This window comes from Mercenaria mercenaria, chromosome 6 (genome assembly GCF_021730395.1).
Source record: "Mercenaria mercenaria strain notata chromosome 6, MADL_Memer_1, whole genome shotgun sequence".
NCBI lineage: Eukaryota > Metazoa > Mollusca > Bivalvia > Venerida > Veneridae > Mercenaria > Mercenaria mercenaria.
Window position 1 is genome coordinate 79,083,842 of NC_069366.1, and position 22,378 is coordinate 79,106,219.

The following is a 22,378-nucleotide window of genomic DNA, read 5'->3' on the forward strand; positions in this document are numbered from 1 at the left end:
ATCTGAATCGTCCGGATGCTTTACATAACAGTGCACGATCGGCATTCATTGTGCCACATTGAACGTACACAGGCATTGAATGGTACTCTATAAACCTCGGTTAAACTATATTATACACTCAATGCGTGTGTAAATCAAATTGTTGGGAATTAATATTGATGGTAAGGTAGTGTATTTTAAAGCGGTGTCGATTTAAAATATCAACTTCGTTGTGGAGTAAACAACAACATGTCTCTTTCTAAGAATGTATGAAGTGAACAGACGTGCTACGCATTCTTTAAACCAACAAAAAATGATACCCAAAACATCGTTAAAGGTATATTGAATAATCTACTGGATTTGGCAGTGAGTGTGAAGCCAAAGCAAGCTAATGGAGAAAAAGAAGCAAAAGCTTGAATGCTGAATTGAAACTGAAATGCAAACAAATTCATGGGTGCTACACCCAATAAATATGTTATAAAACTGATTTCTGTTTTTTTTTCTCATTTACAAATATTCAGGATAAAATTACCCTAGTCAATTTCAGATTTTACCATTTTACTCATTCGCAAGAATTATGATGATTAAATACTCATAGGCCAAACAAATTATCTGGAGCCCTGTAAGTAGCCTATGAATAAAATCTAAAACCTGTTCAAAGTTTAAAATTTGGTCAATAGATGTTTTTTGTGTGTGTGTGTGTGGGGGGGGGGGGGCGTTTAACACCGTTTTTCAACAATATTTTATACTTCAGTTATGAAATGCCAGGCAGTTAACCTAATCAGTGTTCCTAGCTTCTGTACCAGTACAAACCTGTTCTCCAAAAGTAACTGCCAACTTCCCCACAGGAATCAGAGGTGAAGGACAAACAATTTCAGACACAATGATCAAACTCGCGACCCCGTGATCTGTGCTCTCCCTATTGAGCTAAGTGAGGCGGTTTGGTCAAACAGAGAACTATTTCCAAAAAAAATTGAATAATTAGATATGTTAGGAAGAGATATACCTGTGGAACCTGAAACCTGTCATTTCCAGCATCATTGTGTAACCTCTTGATGTATTCTAGCTGTTCTATTATAGGGCTCCACCTGGTGGCAAATACAGGAAACAGTCATGTATTGATTTAAACAAGCACCAAACACCTTTTCTTTACTTGTAAAATACCACATCCCTGCTTAATTGCTTTGATTTATTCTCAGGTTAATATTTTGATAACCTTCCCTGTAATATTCAAGTAATCAAATCCTACTAAACAGCCTGAATCAGTCTACATGTTTTTCAGGCAAACAAATAATATGTCTTACAATCAAGCAACACGTACTTGTGTAACATCTAATAAATTTTTAAAACCTTTTATTTTTGATAAATAAACTATCTACTTTGAATCTGATAAATTATCTGTACTTCCCACAGTGAAGCCATGCAAACTTGTGTTATATTTTATAATGTTTGTGTATTTTCTACAATCAAGTCATACTTGTGTAACATTTTATATAAACTTGTATTGTTTCCCCAGAATCAAGTCATACTTACTTGTGTAACATTTTATATAAACTTGTATTGTTTCCCCAGAATCAAGCCATACTTACTTGTGTAACATTTTATATAAACTTGTATTGTTTCCCCAGAATCAAGCCATACTTACTTGTGTAACATTTTATATAAACTTGTATTGTTTCCCCAGAATCAAGCCATACTTACTTGTGTAACATTTTATATAAACTTGTATTGTTTCCCCAGAATCAAGTCATACTTACTTGTGTAACATTTTATGTATATACTGTATTTGTGTGGAAAATCTAAAATCCTCCATCTCTCTGCTTTCCATCTATAACAAATACATATACAACCTTTGAACCTTTGAAGAAATTACAATGAAATAGACCACACCTGTGTACATCCATTAATCTTAACTGACCTAATTGGACCACTTCTTAAATTACAGGAATATAAGAAAGACTTAACCATCAAGAAAGGGAGTCTAAAATACATTTTTACATAGAACTACGAAACATATGAATTCAAAATAAAATTTTCTAATGCTTTCCTATTAACCTAAAACAGCTGGTTACTGACAATGTAATTCTTATTTATCCTGTCACTTGCAGTATTTTCGACCCGGTATCAGGGTGCCATATATATTTTTTTGATATACCGTCAGTTGATACGTGACCAGTGATATACGGTCAGTCGATCATGTGACCTTATGATCGATATTGTTGTCATAAGAAATTTTGCATTGAAACCATCACCATCGTGTTGGAAATGTCCGACTAAGAAAATGAGTGGTCAAATAATGTTTTTATTCAAAAACGAAGAAGTTGTTGCGATTTTTAATTGTAACCACATTACTGTGTCGGCGATTACGTCATTATATAAGTGACGTCATTACAAATATGACGTCATTAAAACGGTTGTCGCACACTTATTTTTGTAAAATAAATTGCCAAATATCAGAAAATGAAGTAATGACAAGATAAATAGAATAATAGGTTAGTGCCTAAGATGGAGAAAATTTATCTGGCTCGGCTCCGGACGTTATCAGGTTCGCCTTCGGCTCACCCGATAACCTCCTCCACCTCGCCAGATAAACTTTCTCATCTATGGCACTAACCTATTATTCTCTATATACTTGTACAATTTCTAAATTTAGTAAACTAGCTGTTCAACATTAAATTTGACCTACCTTCCAGCTACAAGGTGGTACTATTTTACACATGCCGTACTGCTCAGCCTCTGACTGTATACTCTGAATGTACAATATTGGATCCCGGAACTGTTCCTCTGATGGGTAATATGTGGGACATTGTACAACTGCTGCTGGGTCGGAATCACCTGGGAATCTCTCCGTCTTGATACGGATTTCACCAGAATTATCACTACCTGAAAAAATAAGACAATACTATCAAAGAAAATCATACAACATCATAGTCTTCCTTCTAACCTTTATTCAGTTAATAGCTCTGAGTAATTCTTATTCAACAACACTATATTTTTGTGGCAAAAACCAGCCTAAGAATGTTATTTTACAATTGGTCAAATACAAATTGCTCAGAATGAGAAACAGCCAGTAAGATGCTGAAGACACAAGACTGATCTTCAATCTGAACTAAATAACCTTGGACCTAAAAGTAACAGAAGCGGGAACGACAGAGATTTGACCAGACTTTGAAACGCTGACCACTGCTTTAAGTTCTGTATATTCGGAAATTTCTGTATTATACAATGTAGAATTTGATTAAACCCTGCTTTTTCAAAACTTCAGAATATACTTAGAAAATCTGGCAAGTATGACAGTGTTGTATTCTTGGTTTTTTTGCTAGACTGATACAAAAAAATTTGGCCTTACACAAGTTTTCCTAATGGGGGTCTATGGGATAATCTCAATTTTGGTAACATTTTTGCTATATAACAGATATTTTTCTAAAATGTAGATTTTAATGAAACTTCTCAATCATAAATAAACCAACAGATAACAGTATGGTGAAACAAAATGTAAAGGTCGATCCATGTGCTTATTTTCGAGATATTTGCCCATGATTAAAGAGATTTGCACATTACATGCTGATTTTAAGATAATATTTGACATTTAACATGTTAAATGTTTCAATATCATATTTTAATATTAGAAAAATAGCAATGTTGCTCATTTAAGAAATTTACTCACAGACTGCCATTAAATCAAAGAAGAGCTGTCTCCATAGGATGACACATGCCCCCGATGGCACTTTGAATGAATAGTTATGGCCGATGTTAGAGTTTAGGACCTTTGACCTATGGAGCTGGGTCTTGCACGCGACACATCATCTTACTGTGTCACACATTCATGCATAGTTATTTTAAAATCCATGCATGAATGACAAAAATATAGACGGGACATGCCCATCAATGCACTATCATGAAAAATGATCTTTAACATCTAAGTGTGACCTTGACCTTTGAGCTACGGACCTGGGTCTTGCGTGTGACACGTCATCTTATTGTGGTACACATTCATGCCAAGTTATTTGAAAATCCATCCATCGATGACAAAGATATGGACCGGACACGCCCATCAATGCACTATCCTTTAACGTCTGTGACCTTGACCTTTGAGCTACGGACCTGGGTCTTGCACACTGCACGTCGTCTTACTGTGGTACACATTCATGCCAAGTTATTTGAAAATCCATCCATCGATGACAAAGATATGGACCGGACATGCCCATCAATGCACTATCCTTTAACGTCTAAGTGTGACCTTGACCTTTGAGCTATGGACCTGGGTCTTGCGCACTGCACGTCGTCTTACTGTGGTACACATTCATGCCAAGTTATTTGAAAATCCATCCATCGATGACAAAGATATGGACCGGACACGAAAATTGCGGACAGACCGACAGACTGACAGACGGTTCAAAAACTATATGCCTCCCTTCGGGGGCATAAAAACAATTTACATTTCTGATACCGAGTCCAGGCTTTATTATATGTTATCTGGATAAATGATGTAATGCCATTACATCTGTTTTATCAAATGTGCAGAACTTCCTTAAGTAGATAACATCTTTCCCACTACACCACCAGTCTTTAACTATATTAAATAAGGTCAATATTGTATCCCAGGCTGTTTTACTTTTTTGGCTTTTAGGAATTCAATCACTGTACTTACACAATTTAGGTCAATACATTTATAACTTAGAGGAGTGTTCATAACAAAATACTCCTTACAGTAAATAACGTAATTAAAACTCACTGAGACTATTTAGAGAACTTCTGGATCCTGTAGATTCAAATGACAACTTCTTCTTTTCCACTCCATTCTTTCTTGTTTGTTCTTTTACTTCATCTCCCTGTTTCTTACTCTTTCCCAATGTTTTACTGACTAGCTTCAATTTTTTGTTCACTGCAATTTTTGCTGCTTTCAGTGCCTGTTTCATGTGTGTTGTGGCACGTGTTACAGGTTTGTGAGGCTTGAATGTTTTCTTTGCTCTTATCGTTGCTGCTAATCTCTTCTTTGGATGTGTTTCTAAAGTTTCTAGATACTTCAGTTTGGACTTTGAAAAACCTCGACTTTCTTTTGATCGACATTTCATTACTGTTTTCAATCTGCTACCATCTGGCATTTTATTTCTTTTTTGAGTGGTTGGTCCATTAATATCATTTAAGTCTCCAGCTGATTTACGTTTTCTGGTTCCATTGTTTTTTGAGCTACTTCGACTTGTTTCAACATCTTTCCTTCCATTACCTTGTGTCAACTTCAGCTTCTTCTAAAATATAGATAAGAATCAATAGAATACCTGTATATCTGTTGGTTTTTCCTTGTGCTGGCATTAATTCCTGTATGCTAAATTGGTATCAAGACCAAAGCATTATTCAAAGGGAGGTGACTTTGTAGATTTCAGATTTTAAAGAGAGTTACAGGGAAGGTTATTAAAATTTTGTCAGAGAGACTGAAAGATGTAAGCATGAAATCCACAAAAAAGTAGTCATCTACAAATAATGATAATATTATAGTATAAAATATTAGTTTACATATGACAGTCTGAGGTACAGATTCAGAGAAAACAGCACTGAAAGGAAAACAGAATAGCTTGTCAGCATGCTGTATTTCAATGCTTAATATGGTCCACATTTTCATATTAATATATTTGTTGATATATAATTAAAATGAACACTTTACGTATTACAAACAGTAGCAAATATTGTTTCACATATACTCTTACCAATAAAAGTCAACTTTAAAAAGTTAAATACAAAGTAACTGCCACTGTGGTATAATGTAGGTACTGTAAACATTTGTATACTAAAATTATCCCAAACAATCCTTAATATCATTAAAGTTTGTTTGTTTGTTTTGGGTTTAACGCCGTTTTTCAACAGTATTTCAGTCATGTAACGGCGGGTTAATATCATTAAAGAGCTGTGTGTAAAACATGAATACCCCCCACTGTTGGCCAGTCCAATTTTCCATCCTGAGATCACTATGACCTTGCTCTTTGACCTACTGACCTAGATCATAGTAAGGATGACCTATTGATTAAAGGCAATCATCTATTGATGTCTGTGCACTTTTAGGCCCAAGAGTTCTTCAGTAATTGAACTGATCCTTTTTACGGTGTCAAGGTCATTTTGACCTTGACTTTTTACCTACTGATCCCCAAAAGTATTAATCTGCTGACCCCAGGCAATCATCCTTTGAACTTTGACTACTGTGGGCTAAAGCCTTTTTTAGTTATTGAGCAGAAAATTTCAGTCTTAATAATCATTGTGGCCTGGATCTTTGTCCTACTCTTACTTTAGTTATTGGGTGGAAAAAGTTTTGTTTGACTTTGACCTTTGACCTAATGACCACATGGCAAAACGGGTCATCAAATGACCACAGGCAATCACCATATTAAGTTTGACAACTGTTGGCCAAATTGTTCTTTAGTTACTTAGCAGTAAGTGATTAAATGTGTGTGTGTGTGTTCGGGTTTAACGTCTTTTTAAACAATTTTTCAGTCATATAAACAACGGTGTCTACTTGTAGCAGTGAGCACAATGCCCAACTTTATAGTGCTGCCTCACTGGAATATCACGCCGTAGACACGAAGTGATTAAATGTAGAACTTAAGATAAAGCACTGCCAAATAAAATCAACCAAAAAAATGTAAATTTCCGTCTGCGTATTTTTAAGATGTTTGCCTATGTTAAGATTTAATTAAAAAAGAACTTCCTGGGGTTACAACAAAACATAATGAAACAAATTACTATGATGTCAGTTAAAAAGAAAACACATGTTAAAAAGCTGTTAAATGTTAAGCTTTAAAACTTCCAACATTTGTAAGCAACAAACTAACGAAAGTCAAGTGAAACTGGTATTAGAAAGCATATAACCTTTGCAACAGTTAACATAAACTTTTTGAGTTAAAAGTAAAAACTTTCAACTGGTAACATTAACTGCATTTTATACCTTATGTCTGGTACATGATGGCACACAAGAACACCTTGCCCTATTAACACAGCTTTCTAGTAATGGTGTTGAGCTTGAGAGAGGTTGGACACTTTTGGATTTACAAGATTTTACTCGAAACTTTATGTATTTCTTTATCTTGGAGTAGCTATGATCTGACAATGTAAGGCTATTGTTATTTATATCTAAATTAATAGCTCGATTGCTTTTCTTAGCTGCACTTCGTGTAATGATCTTCATAACTTTAGTTGCATTCTTTGGCTGTTTTGGCAGCAATTCGAAAGAAGGTTTGAACAAATTATGTGTTTCATCATTCCACTGATCTTTAGTCTGTTCCAAAAGCCTCCTCTTCTTTATTTCTGGGGAAAGAATTCCCAACGACACTTCTCCAACAGAAAGGATTTCATTAACATCTAAAGATTCATTTAAACTAATGTCTGTCTCTGGCATAATGTCAACAGAATCATCAAGTTCTGATTCGAGAGGCTTCAGTAAGGATGCACACGACAAGTATTCAGGATCATAGATTTCATTCCAATTCACAAGCCTCTTTGACATTTCTCCCCTTTCCTTTCCCTTATCAAAATTATTACTGTCTGAAATTTCTGTTTCTGTCCCAAAATTCAAGCCAACAGATAGTCTTGACTCCTCAACTTCAGCAACATTTCCCTTATGCAAGTGCTTACTTTCTAAACCTTGAATTTCTGTCCCAAAATCCAAGCCTTCAGAGTATCTAGACTGATCATCATCAACAAAAGCTTTACTGTCATGGAAACTTAAATGAACCCCAGAATCCTCTAACAAAACTTGACTTCCTGTCATATCAGTGGACTGTTCAGTTTTAGAATCATTATTCAACTCTTTACCAACGTCATCTGTCAGTTCTTTAATAACTAATTCTGTCTTTTCATCAAAACTCTCAAAAACATTACCATTGTTAAACTGTGCGTTATCTTTCGATATTGTATCTTCTCTCAAAATATCTTGATCCACATCCAAAGTGTTACTTTTAGACTGACCAAAATATATAATATTCAATCAGACAAACACAGCACACAACATAATTGTGAGACAAAACAAAAAGATCATTCTGAAACAAATTCCTTTTCCAAAGATTCACTAAACGATTCAACATTATGATTTTCAATGTATACTGGTACCTGAGATTTCCTAACAGTTAGACATGAAAATAGAAACCTATAGATGAAACAATTATGCTGTTACTTTACTTTAAACCTTATTTTTCCAAAACACGAGTCTTTTTCAAATGACGCTAAATAACAACATTAATAAAAGCAAGTGTCTTTTAGTCTGATTCTGACATTTTTCAAGCTATTCAAGCAGAAATCCAGACACAAATACTTAACTGTAAAACTGGCAGTTTCTATAACTGAAATAGCAAGCAGTAAAGGACAGAACATGCAATAAAGTATGCAAGATCCTTCAGCTGCAGAAGAAAGGAGTACGTTTTTTGAAATGCTACATAGGAAGTTGTTTAAAGATTACTTCCTAATTTTAGATATGGCCCTGAGTGGGACCAAGCAAACCCATTTAAAAACAACTTAAAGGAGGTTGATATAAAGATACACAGACCAAGTCTGAGGAAGCTTTTTAAAAAGTGTCCAAGCAGAACAAATTTAATTGAGTTGAAAGAAGACTCACAACAAGAGCTGTCACTAATGGTGACAAATACCCCCGCAGCACCTTGACCTTTGAGCTGGTGACCTTGACCTTTGACCTCAATAAGTACTATTAGCATGTGAAGTTTGAAGGTCCTGGGTGCAGTGGTTCGCAAGTAAAGTGCCTTCTTGCAAAAAGTTAACGCTGGCCCTTGTGACCTTGACCTTTGACCTGGTGACCCCAAAGTCAGTAGGGGTTGTGTACTCAATAAGTACTATCAGCAAGTGAAGTTTGAAGGTCCTGGGTGCAGTGGTTCGCGAGTAAAGTGCCTTCATTCAAAAAGTTAACACTGGCCCTTGTGACCTTGACCTTTGACCTGGTAACCCCAAAGTCAGTAGGGGTCGTGTACTCAATAAGTACTATCAGCATGTGAAGTTTGAAAGTCCTGGGTGCAGTGGTTCGCGAGTAAAGTGCCTTCATGCAAAAAGTTGACGCTGGCCCTTGTTACCTTGATCTGGTGACCCCAAAGTCAGTAGGAGTCATGTACTCAATAAGTACTATCAGCATGTGAAGTTTGCAGGTCCTGGGTGCAGTGGTTTGCAAGTAAGAGCCTTCATGCAAAAAGTTAACATTGGCCCTTGTGACCTTGACCTTTGACCTGGTAACCCCAAAGTCAGTAGGAGTCGTGTACTCAATAAGTACTATCAGCATGTGAAGTTTGAAGGTACTGGGTGCAGTGGTTCGCGAGTAAAGTGCCTTCATGCAAAAGGTAACGTTGTGACGAACGAACGGACGGACAGTTGAAAACTCATATGCCTCCCTTCGGGGGCATAAAAATGATGCAGACCAAGTATAGAGATCCGTCAAGTGATTCATGAGAAAGAGTCGCTTAACTGTTTTTCTATTTTATGTCTGATGGCTGTATAAATTTGGTGAAGATCCATACTATGGCACTGGAGAAGTTTTTTTTTAATTTTTCTAATTTCAGCTCTAGCAGTCATTGAAAAGGGCCTAATTAAACCACTTGTACAAAACTGAGGGAGGTCTTTGCAAGGATTCTACAGACCAAGTTTGGTGAAGATTCATCATTTGCTTCATGTGAAGAAGTTGTCTAAAGGCTTTCCTGTTTTTACCGCAGTCCCTAGAAGGGGTCTATCGAAACAATTTGAACAATCTTCAGAGGGGTCAATGCGAGGATGCTAAAAACCAGGTATGGTGTAATTCTGACCAGCAGTAATAAAGGAGAAGATGTTGAAGTAAAACTTGATGCAGGACAATGAACAGGATGACAGACACGGGATCATCCACACACATATATATATAGTATACTTATGTAATGTCACACCTTCAACAATGTTAAAGTGAGCTAAAAATGCAACACTGCAGGACAAAATTTATATGTATTGGTAAGATAAAACAAATGAACAGAAAAATAACTATTTAAGTTTACCTTCCTTTTCAGCAATTCACCATCAGAGACAGAAGTCCTCAATTTTTTCATGTCTTCTTGTTTCTTTGGGGACGCCCTCCGAGCAGCTGTTAGTGTTGCCATAGCTTTTCTCTTTAGAGTTAGACGGTCACCCATATGCCCTTTAATTGGACTCTTGGACTTCAATTTTCCTGATGCACCATATGAGTCTGCTAGCCTTTTCCTACTTCCTGGAGAGAGCTTGGAACCATTTCTACCTCTACGACGAAGATTTACAAACCCGCGTGCTGTCTCTGGTGTACTTGCCGAGGCTCGAGCTGCTTTCCTACTGGGTGTTTGTACTCTCTAGAAAATAAATGAAAAAAAGTTGTAGAGTGCTCTAAGAATAAGTACAGTACTACAGATTCAATCATTTTTGTGGCGGATAAATTTTAGTGGATTTCATGGTTGTGGTAACCAAGAAACTATACTTTGATGAAAAGTCAAATCAAGGGTTCAACGCAATAGGAGCATAACATATTTTACCAAAAATGACTTCTTCTGATTTATCACTTTATTTTTGTCTAATTCATATGCTGTGAAAACTGAAACAAAATATTTCAACTGTTTATATCATTGCAATAAGGGCGTAACTCTCATGGCCTCATTTTTTACACGCAATATGGTAGTAAGTTGACTTACAACCTTATTGCATACTAAAAGGTATTAGATAGTCTTAATTTCTATCCTGTAATACAGACTTGTATGTGTATTTTTCACTAAGTGAAGGACCATAACTCTGGTCTGACCGAGATAAATCTCAAACAGAACACCAGATGCAAAACTTCACATGATATAGAACAATCTTCTTTTAGAGATACATAAGACCCTAACTTTCAAGTCCTTTATGAATATTTTAGACTATATCAAGGGCCTTAACTCTGGTCAGACCAATAGAAATCCCAAACAAAGCCCCAGTTGCCTAACTTCACATGCTGAATAATACTCCTATTATGTTTCTTGACCCTAGGTCCAATACGTTTTAAGATGTAGGCAACACAAACTTTTATGCCCTTGTCTGCCTATTTTTGAACAAGTAAAGGGTCATAACTCTGGTGTGGCTGTGTGAAATCCAGTTGCACAACTTCACATGCTGAATGGATGGAAACTGTAGGAGTCGAATACATAAGGAAGTGCGACAGAAGAACTTGATGGACGGACAGTTCAAACAGAACCTCCCAGATCCAACATGGGGCATAAAAAAGGAATTTCCATTCTAAACATACACCTACAGATCACTGGTTACAACCTGTGAAAGTCTGAAGCCATTCCAACCCATAATGAAAGTGAAGTATCCCACAAGAAATTTTCAGGATGTACAGGTATTGAGAGAATCAGACAAATGAGGGCAAATCTACAACCATATCCATTATGGAGAGATACAAGGACACTGACCAATGGAACATCGGGCACATCCATACTGTCTTCATTCTGGTGGCTGGTGCTGCTACTCGAAGCCGGTGAACTGTCACGTGTAAACCCTGACCTGCCATTGGCACCTGACATTTCCCCCTCTGTTTCATCCTTTTTAGCATTCATTAAATCCATATGTGGTGGAAGCACTGACGTACCTGGAGTCAAGAAAAGACAACAGAGTTAAAAATTGCTATACAAAGGGGAAGTTGTCATAACCTGTGTAGAACATGTTAGTACTTCTACAAAATCCAAATAGACTGGGAAAATACCTTTGTTAAGATCAAGTTACATTGACTTACAAGCTAACACAGTGGTGGGATATTCCCCAACATTATTTGAGGAACGCGCACATACTTTGGTAGAATCACCAACCTACCGATAGTCAGCCATATGACTTCCAAACATGACCTGAGGCTGAGCAAGGCTCATGCCAAAAGAGGTGATGGGAAAGTAATTTAAAGCCTGTGACCTTGAAACATAGCAACTGGGTAAAATAACTTTCTCTTGTTACCCTGACATGTCTCAACAGATTGGTATTAGGGCAGAAAGATATAAGTCTGAAAACTAGAGCTATCACTAAAGGGGATTAACAACAACAGATGCTGCTTTGATACCGGGAAAGTAAGATGTTGTGAGCTTGATCTTTGACCTTCAAGTGTGACATTGACCTTGACCTAGTGATCTAGGTTGTACACACTGAAAGGCATCTTGAGGGAACATGGATTACAGACACAGATTATTGAAAGTTTAATTTAAATCTGAATCAGGCTACATCTGTGAAATGCTTACTGAAGAAAATCTCTCGAATCAAAACCATGTTTTCTGTCACAAATGGGCAAAATTGTTATTTTTTTATCAATATGACTTATGATTTTCTTTAATTTTTTACTGTTTATATGTGCCATTTTCCTAGCATTTGAAGTGAATGCCGATACTCTTCAAACATTCGGTCACAGCCACAGACCTTTCAGTCTTAGTAATCCTGAACATTTAGCATTACATCCACCTAAAAATACAGACCAAACTAGAGATGCTTTTGAGAAAAGCACATGTCTCCCACAACTGCCCCTATGAAAAATGTCTAGTGTCTCTAGATGGCTTAGATGAGTGGATCCAATTAGATGGTCTGGACGAGTGGATACAATCAGTAATTCAAGGGCCATAAATCAAAAAAGCCTGGGCAGATTTGGCTAGTTATCGAACTTGGCTAAGGTCTTATGGCCAAACACATTTTGTTCAAGTTTGGTGAAGTTGGGATGAGAAATGTTCGACAGAGAGCGGACAAGAGTAAAAAGGCAGATTTTTCAGTAATTCAAGGGCCGTAACTCCAAAATGCCTGGACAGATTTGGCTAATTATCGAACTTGACCGAGGTCTCATGGTCAAACATATTTTGTTTAAGTTTGGTGAAGATCAGATGAGAAATGTTCGACTTAGAATGCGGACAAGAGTAAAAAGGCCAATTTTTCAATAATTCAAGGGCTGTAAGTCCAAAATACCTGGACCTATTTGGCTAGTTATCGAACCTGGCTGAGGTCTCATGGTCAAACACATTTTGTTCAAGTTTGGTGAGGATTGGATGAGAAATGTTTGAATAAGAGTGCGGACAAGAGTAAAAAGGCCGATTTTTGGTAATTCAAGGGCCATAACTCCAAGATGCCTGGACCAATTTGGCTAGTTATCGAACTTGGCCGAGGTCTCATGGTCAAACACATTTTGTTCAAGTTTGGTGGGGATTGGATGAGAAATGTTTGAATTAGAGTGCGGACAAGAGTAAAAAGGCCGATTTTTGGTAATTCAAGGGCCATAACTCCAAGACGCCTGGACCGATTTGGCTAGTTATTGAACTTGGCGAGGTCTCATGGTCAAACACATTTTGTTCAAGTTTGGTGAAAATCGGATGAGAAATGTTCGACTTAGAGTGCAGACAAGCTTTGTGACAGACACAGACACACACAGACTGGAGTAAATCAATATGTCTCCCACACCACTGTGTGGTGGGAGACATAATAACATGTCACTAACTATCAGAACATACCTCTGAAGCATAAATAAGTGAGGAAATCTTCTGTTTTTGGTCTGCCTGGGAAAAGTTTGATCGGAGAAACTTTCAGTTTAGGTTTTGATGGCATTTCCACTGGTGTTGCTGGAGCTGAACCATGTGCAAACTTCCTCTGTGCATGAATCTTCTTTCTATAACAAGAATGTTATTCATTTCATCTAACAACCATTTGAATGATACTGACCTTCACAAGAGTCTTCATTTGCATATTTACTGAGTTCTAAAGATATAAAAAGAATTAAAAATACCTATGTCATTGTTATCAATTGATTTTAACTATACTGATCTAACTGTAGAATCTACCTTAACTTCTTTGGATTTGACAGGAGTCACATACATTGATCTGATTGTACCTGGTGCTCCAAAACAAGTCATCTCAAAAATTTATTCTGAGAAATTTTACGAGGAAAGATATGACTAGTAATTTATAAACTATGAATTTTTGAGACAAACTAGGGGTTGCGATTTTATACTTGTGTGGATAAGCATATGTGTTGTTTTTATTTGTTATTTCAATAATCATTTGAGGAGTCAAAATTCACAAGCTTTCCAAAATGTACTTTCAAAACTAAAATCTCCAGCAACTGTATCAAATTTATCAGACAGTTCTAAGTTAGCATATACCAGTACAATATATTTTGTACATGGATTTTGCTTCAAGTGTCCGGACAAATACAAGTTTTGAAATCCCAACCTATCGTATATCAATATGCAAATACTTAAAACCCTTTTAAAGACCTGAATGGCCCTTACTTCTATAACCTGAAATATGAATTCTTACTCTGTAAAAATAAATTTAAAACTTAAAAATATCAGTTTCACAATATTTCTATTTTTAAGAAATAGCATTACATTCTTGTGGTCATTTTCGTCATTTAGTATAATAAATAATAAAAGCTTAAAGTATACCTAAGATATACTCATATTTGATGCTGACAGGATTAAAGTGAAATATGTTATACTTATTTCTTCTTGTTACATTTTTAGTCACATCAAACAATCAAGGTTACATGGAGACTTTTCGAGCTTTTGTTGGTTGAGGAAACCCTCAGGGGCCCCTCCTGGCATCTGGGTAAAACCATTAACCTTTCGTAAAAGATTTGTATCCACTTTGAGAGACTTTATGTATGTTTGCAAATTCTGACAATCACAGCATAATTATATACATGTACATGTATGTGTATGAACAAATACTGACAACTCCTGCATATATACATGTGTCTATATGAGCAACTAATCTCATAGCTTCTCATAGCTACTATATATTTCGTAACTACTGTATGTATCCACATGTACAGGAACTGATGTTGACAAATATATATCAGAATGTATGAGTATATTCATGTTTAAGTTCATATGCTGACAACTACTATATATATCTGCATGTATGTGAACATAGGATATATAGAAAATTAGTGTATATATCTGCAGGTATGTGTACATATGATACGTAGAAAATTAGTGGATATATCTGCACATGTGTGTGTACATATGAAGAATTTCAGTGTATATTTGCACATGTGTGTACATTTGAAGAATTTCAGAGAATATATCTGCATGTGTGTGTACATATGAAGAATTTCAGTGTATATATCTGCATGTGTGTGTACATATGAAGAATTTCAGAGAATATATCTGCATGTGTGTGTACATATGAAGAATTTCAGAGAATATATCTGTACATGTGTGTACATATGAAGAATTTCAGAGAATATATCTGCATGTGTGTGTACATATAAAGAATTTCAGTGTACATATCTGCATGTGTGTGTACATATGAAGAATTTCAGTGTATATATCTGCATGTGTATGTACATATGAAGAATTTCAGAGAATATATCTGCACATATGAAGAATTTCAGTGTATCTATCTGCATGTGTGTGTATATATGACGATCTGTTTGTTTGTTTTGGGTTTAACGCCGTTTTTCAACAGTATTTCAGTCATGTAACAGCGGGTAGTTAACCTAACCAGTGCTCCTGAATTCTGTACCAGTACAAACCTGTTCTCCACAAGTAACTGCCAACTTCCCCCACATGAATGATCAGAGGTGGAGGACAAATGATTTCAGACACAATGTCTTTTATCAAATTGTCACAGAGAACATACGCCTCGCCTGGTGATCGAACTTGCAACCCCGCGATCCATAGACCAACACCCTCCCTACTGAGCTAAGCAGGCAGGCATACATATGAAGAATATTAGTGTATATATCTGCAGTTATGTGTACATATGCAGATAACTATTGTATACGTCTGCATGTATGTGTATATATGCTTACAATAATTGCATTTATCTGCATGTATTGTGTACGTATGCTTACAAATATTGTATACATCTGCATGTGTGTGTGTTCACAAGCTTACAACTATTCAAACAATATTTCAAAATAAAAATCAAAACACAAAATATCTACAAGAATTGAAAAAGAGTTAGACTAACAATGGGTGGGGATGCATGCATTTTAACAACACCAAGAAACAATCAGTACAAAAAACAATCAGTACAAAAAACACATGCTCTTATGAGTTACAGTCAGCAAAACACAAAATCATGCCCCCCCGAGTGTATGACAAAAGATGCCGTCTTTTAAGGTTTTGATCACATTAAGGTCAAGGTCATCTATACAGTATATAGATCAGTTTGTAGGTTTTGCTACAAGGTTTGTTGAGTATGAATTAAAATATGGGCTGTAGGACCAAAAATGTTGTTTATTTAAGTTTTGAGTTTGAAGGTGAAGGTCAAATAAGGGTCAATCTCTTTTTTATATACAGGTCAGTTTGTAGGTGTTGCCACAAAGATTGTTGAGTGTGAGTATGAACTACATCGGGTCATTAATGTAAGCTGTAGGCAACCTGGTTTGTACAGATGGACACACTGACAGATAGTCCAGTTATTATATGCCCAGGGGGCATAAATATAAAATATTCAAGTAAAACATAATAAAATTATGTCTAATTCAAAACTTATATCGGAACAACTTTTTTGGGCAGGTACACTTCAATAAACATTAATGGTATTAGTAACCAGTAAAGTTACTTTTAATTTCAAACACACTTTCCTAATATGGTGTAACTTGTCTTGTGACATACTCACAAGTGGAGAATATTTCTCACAACCAAAATCAAACACATGTACACTACATTGATAGTTCTGTACACAACCTACTGAGCTTTCAAGTTAAGACTTCTGTCTTTCTTCAAGAATTCTAGGAATATGATCTGTGCCCTTAGAACTGAATTTTAGAGACCAGTTATTTCAAACCATGGACATGTTTCTACCTTCCGCTGTAATTATAGATAAAATAATATAAATTTTACAGACGGGGAGAAAATAAAAGGATAAAACAGAAATTTCGACACACCTGAAGTGTCTGCTATGTAAATAAGGAAATAACACAATTATATTTTGCTGGCCATAAGATTATGTCTCTTTGTCGAAAAGTTTTGGGAAAGAAACTTATGCAAACAAGTATTTTCACAAGTAACCAGCAATAAAATATACCAGAAATAAAAACAATATTTGCTGTAAAAAAGTTAAAATGCTAACTGACAAATTCCTGTTAGCATGAAAACTAGATTTCTAATATAAACATGTGAAACTCTTGACATGTTATTTGTTAAAGGCTCTAAAAAGTAAGGAAATCTCCTATAAACTGGCATGCAAGAAGCGAACAAAACAACACCAAGAATGTAATGTATAAATCAACGTGACAAAAACTGGCGAGGCTTGACAACATCTCACTTACTGATGAGTCGCACTCGGATATCGAGTTGCTCGCACTCCCGAGCTTGAAGGCTCGGGACATATTGGTGTGAATGAATTCACAGCAAATTTTCTTTGGGCATGGTATTTAGTCCTGAAATTGGTATTTGAAATAATTATCAAACTAAGTGAACATTAACTGAACTAATACAAAAATATTGTATTCTCATAACATTTAAAACAATTCACAATTTCTCAATGCATATTTCACATTTTACATCTAGAAACATTCAGTGCAACATGAAATGGCTGCTCACTCAAAACCGTCACTCACTGGGATGCACAATTATAAATCCTAACAAATTGTTTGTTTGTTTTGGGTTTCATGCTGTTTTTCAACAGATTTCAATCTGTAACGTCAGTCAGTTAATCTAACCAGTTTTCCTGGATCCTATACCAGTACTAACCATTCCTCTGCAAGTAACTGTCAACTTCTCCACATGAATCAGAGGTGGAGGAGGAAATGACCTGAGACACAATGTTTAATATCAAACTGTCATGAAGAACATATGCTTCAACATCAGCTTTCTCCCTTCTGAGCTAATTGTGCAGGGTATATCCTAACAGAACAGTCATGAAAGTCAGCAATGTTAAGTCTTCATCTAAATTTCAGTCACAGAACAATGACGTATATGGGTTTATCTGTATAGAAGAGTGTAAGACAACTAAGCTGTTGTGACTTATTTGTTTGATTGATTTATGTTTAATGCTATTTTTTCACAGTATCAGTATTGTATCAACAGACAGTTAATAAAACTAGTATTCCTAATATTTGTACCAGTAGCTACTTGCCCTTAGCAAAAAACTGACAACTTCCTCACAAGAAGCGGCTGCTGATGACAAGTGACTTCAAACAAACTGTTTTCAGTCAAATCCCCATGGAGATTATAATATCTATATATGATTCATTCCCATATCAAACCTTCCACCTCTCCATTAAGTGTAAGCAACCTCTTGATAAACTTGGCTAGCAAGTTCACACAAATTAAATGATACATACTTTTTGCTTCATGCCTTGTTGTTCTTTTTTCTCTGGAAAGCTCTTAATCAAGTATACGCTGCAGCTCTCATCCACAAAGTTTGATTCATTTAGGGCACTAAAACTACATGAATTCAATCATACATACTTTTTTGCTTCAAGCCTTGATGTTTCTTTATTCTCAGTAAAACTTTGATTCGAGTCCACACTGCAGCTGCTCTCATCCACAAACTTTGGCTCATTTAGAGAACTTAAACTTGCCCTAGAAAAAAAACAAAGTTATATATGACATTAAGGGGTACAAAGATAAATCACCCTGGATACACAGTTACTTATTAAATTCTTTACAATATACTTGCTCTATGTAATATAATACAATAAATTTACTTGCACTATGAGATATGTTACAATTTACTTGATCTATGTGATATAATACAATTTACTTGCGCTATGAGATATGTTACAACTAACTTGCTCTAAGTGAAATGTTACAATTTACCTGCTCTATGTCAGAATATATGATATTCCAAAATTCACCTATTCTGGCTACGTGTATTACATGATTTACCTGTTCAGGCTTGATATTTCAAAATTAACTAGCTCTATGTGACATTTTCTCAATGATGTATTCTGGCTAAAACACATTCCACAATTAACCAGCTCTCTGTGGTATTCCACAATTTACCTGCCTGATGTAATATACCACAACTTAAATTCTTCGGCAATGTGATTTTCCAGATTTACATGGTCTGAAAGATACACCACAATTAAATTGCTCTTTGACTATGTGACATTCTACACTATACCTCCTCTGATTATGTGCTATTCCACAATTTACCTGCTCTGGCTATGTGATATTCCGTCCCTTGAGTCTGCAATGCTTTCATCATCTTCAGGCTTATCATCCCGTGACTGACGTCTTGCCTCTTGTAACGATGCATACAGTGCCTTCTTCAGTTCTCTCTCCTCTTTCCATGACAGTCCAGACACTGAGTCATCCTAGAAAATACAAAATATAAATTTTAGACAGATATTTTGGAACCCATTTATATACATGTACCACCTATTCTCCTAAACTTATCAGGTACTGATTAATATCAAAATGATAAACCATAAACTGGTATAAAACTTCAGTGCATGTTTACGGAATTATTCCTTCTGCTTACACAGGTTTGGACAGCAATAAACTCTTTGGAGGCCCACAATCTAGTTTGTATAAACAATGACCTACAATACAATAAACATCTGACCACTCAAAGACTATGTAACAAATTGCTCGGCTAAATGCTAGAGTTAGCCAGAGTTTCAAGCCATCCAAACATACAGCAATTGGTACTCAAACAAACAGTCCTGCACTGTACCTTCAAATAGCCATTCAATTCTCTGACTGTTCAAGTCTTTAGCGTTCCATCATGTCATCAAATTATTTACTGGTAGTTATTCTAAGAGAATGCTGTTAATGTTTACCCTATAAATGTTTTTGACTGGAAAAAAGGGGCATAGGTCTCTGTATGGGATTTTTTTGCCTTCATTTGCAATCACCTAGATGCATATTAAACAGGTAGCGTAGACACTAAATTTCTCAATGTTTTAGCGTATAACCTAGTACTGAGCAGATAAAATATCCAGCAATTTACCAAGTTTTTTGGCGAGATGTTTCTCTTCGGTCTCCTGTTCTTCAAGTCTGAGGCAGACCGCCTCGTCATCATTGGCTTTGGTGTTCTGCTCACCATCTCTTTATTCTAGCGGTGTTCTGTCTCTATTCTGCTGAAATAAAAATAATGCAATTGTAAAATTTACGATTTTTAGCAAATTCTTCTACATCCCACACTCAAACACGACTTTCAGCGGATCAACCTATCTTTTTGCTCATCATATGCCACATGTACAAAGATGATCAGATTCTGGAGAGAAAAAAACAACTACTGTAAATGTAAATATGTTAATGGTTGAAACAATTAAAACTGTTTAATAAATCATTTTTGGAGTTGATTACTATCTAGTTACATCAATTTTAAATTGGTGACATGTTGTTTTTTTTTCTGTTAAATATGAGTACTATCTAGTTATATCATTTTTAAGTTGGTGACATGTACCTTTCTCTGTTAAGTATAACTAAAAAGTTAAGTGTAGCGAAATGTAAGGCTCCCAAGTTTACAGATTTTTGCAAACGTTTACATGATCTCTCAAACACGAAACTATACTGTTTGAACGGCAATCAATTATTGTCTTCAGTCAAGACTCTAGCTGGCTTTTTCCCTTCTATAATGGGGACCCATAATCGTAAATGCGTTATTTTCTCAAAATAATCAGGAAAAAAATATCATAAATTCACAGTATTTTTTGGTAACATTTACGCAAGTTCATGCCGTTTTGACATTTCCGCGCTATGGTTGATCTGTTTGAGGCAATTCCATTGTGAAATGGAAGAATTTATTTTATTCGAATCAAATTTAACATCTTTTACTAATTATAACCGTATACAGCTTTCTTAAGTATTGTTCCGTCCCACTAACAGAATTTATCACAAGTGCGCAAAATGGTGGCTTACAGTTTACTGAAAAAGAGATAATATGATATTGTTCACAGGCAGAAAACACTTGTTCGTTCAGTTTTATGAACAGAGAAAGACTTTGATGGTTGGAAGAGTAATCATTGCCTTTAACCAGGAGAAATTTTGTAAACGTTTACCAATAAAACATTACACATACTCATTCAAACGGATAAAAGTGGGAGTCCAACAAAGTATGACCATCAAATTTGCCCCATGTGGTCCATGTGAACATGCACTGTAAGTATCTGTCAATTTGTTTCAGTGTAAACATGCAGAACTAGGTCAAGGATCTTTCTGTGGGAACATGTGGATGATTTAAGGTTGCAGAACTCTTAAACATCTACGCACTGACAATGACGTCATGCAAAGTTAATAGCACATGGTTACTTTTGAAAATCAAAATCAACATTTTGTATAATTTAAATTTTATTGAATTATAAATATAACCATCTTCAACAAAGTTCATGAAAAACAAACCTTTAAAGTTAGAAGGTTTTTCCTTCTGCTGTCTGTTTCATATGCCAGAAAAACAAGATCTCATTCAGTTCCCTTGTGATACTGGCGAGATTTGCTCTATATGCCTTTCAAGCTGCCGATCTGTTTATTTTTATAGCTCTTTGTTTTAGTTAATGCATACTTTATGTAAATTAATTAATTGCAGGCTGCCATTTTGTGTCCAAACAAACTTTCACCAGTTTTCAAACACTCAGTCTTGTAAATTTATAGATTGAACAAGAGCTGTCTCCATAGGATGATACATGCCCCCGATGGCACTTTGAATGAATAGTTATGGCCGATGTTAGAGTTTAGGACCTTTGACCTACGGACCTGGGTCTTGCGCGCGACACGTCGTCTTACTGTGCCACACATTCATGCATAGTTATTTTAAAATCCATACATGAATGACAAAGATATGGACCGGACACGCCCATCAATGCACTATCATGAAATATGACCTTTAACGTCTAAGTGTGACCTTGACCTTTGAGCTACAGACCTGGGTCTTGCACGCGACACGTCATCTTACTGTGGTACACATTCATGCCCAATAATTTTAAAATCCATGCATGAATGACAAAGATATGGACCGGACACGCCCATCAATGCACTATCATGAAATATGACCTTTAACGTCTAAGTGTGACCTTGACCTTTGAGCAACGGACCTGGGTCTTGCACATGACACGTCGTCTTACTGTGGTACACATTCATGCCAAGTTATTTGAAAATCCATCCATAGATGACAAAGATATGGACCGGACACGCCCATCAATGCAGTATCATGAAAAATGACATTTAACGTCTAAGTGTGACCTTGACCTTTGAGCTACGGACCTGGGTATTGCGCACGACACGTCGTCTTACTGTGGTACACATTCATGCCAAGTTATTTGAAAATCCATCCATGGATGACAAAGATATGGACCGGACACGAAAATTGCGGACAGACTGACAGACCGACAAACCGACAGACGGTTCAAAAACTATATGCCTCCCTTCGGGGGCATAAAAATCGGTTAATTTACATATAATCTGTAAACACTGGTAAATTACTGCTTTCTTAGACATGTTATAACGGTATCCCGGTACAACCCATTTTC

The 22,378-nt window shown here is 36.0% G+C and overlaps 1 protein-coding gene across 8 annotated transcripts in view; it reads right to left on the reverse strand.

The window, feature by feature from the left end:
* Nucleotides 1–22,378, reverse strand: part of LOC123548441 (protein Jumonji-like) — a 44,154-nt gene that overhangs the window by 12,254 nt on the left and 9,522 nt on the right. For 3 of the 8 annotated variants that reach the window (XM_045335708.2, XM_045335710.2, XM_045335712.2), the window contains exons 2-13: nucleotides 19,861–19,990; nucleotides 19,062–19,222; nucleotides 18,372–18,485; nucleotides 17,228–17,338; nucleotides 13,455–13,609; nucleotides 11,397–11,572; nucleotides 9,984–10,307; nucleotides 6,914–7,927; nucleotides 4,715–5,228; nucleotides 2,666–2,862; nucleotides 1,737–1,807; nucleotides 986–1,067 (exon numbers count right to left, since the gene is read on the reverse strand). In XM_045335708.2, the coding sequence (XP_045191643.2) occupies nucleotides 986–1,067; nucleotides 1,737–1,807; nucleotides 2,666–2,862; nucleotides 4,715–5,228; nucleotides 6,914–7,927; nucleotides 9,984–10,307; nucleotides 11,397–11,572; nucleotides 13,455–13,609; nucleotides 17,228–17,338; nucleotides 18,372–18,485; nucleotides 19,062–19,222; nucleotides 19,861–19,956 (3,015 nt within the window). In that variant the 5' untranslated portion in view covers nucleotides 19,957–19,990. Of the gene's footprint in view, nucleotides 1–985; nucleotides 1,068–1,736; nucleotides 1,808–2,665; nucleotides 2,863–4,714; nucleotides 5,229–6,913; nucleotides 7,928–9,983; nucleotides 10,308–11,396; nucleotides 11,573–13,454; nucleotides 13,610–17,227; nucleotides 17,339–18,371; nucleotides 18,486–19,061; nucleotides 19,223–19,860; nucleotides 19,991–21,254; nucleotides 22,259–22,378 lie in introns of those variants that run through there. The other 5 variants (XM_045335711.2, XM_045335713.2, XM_045335714.2 and 2 more) reach the window with 4 other exon arrangements.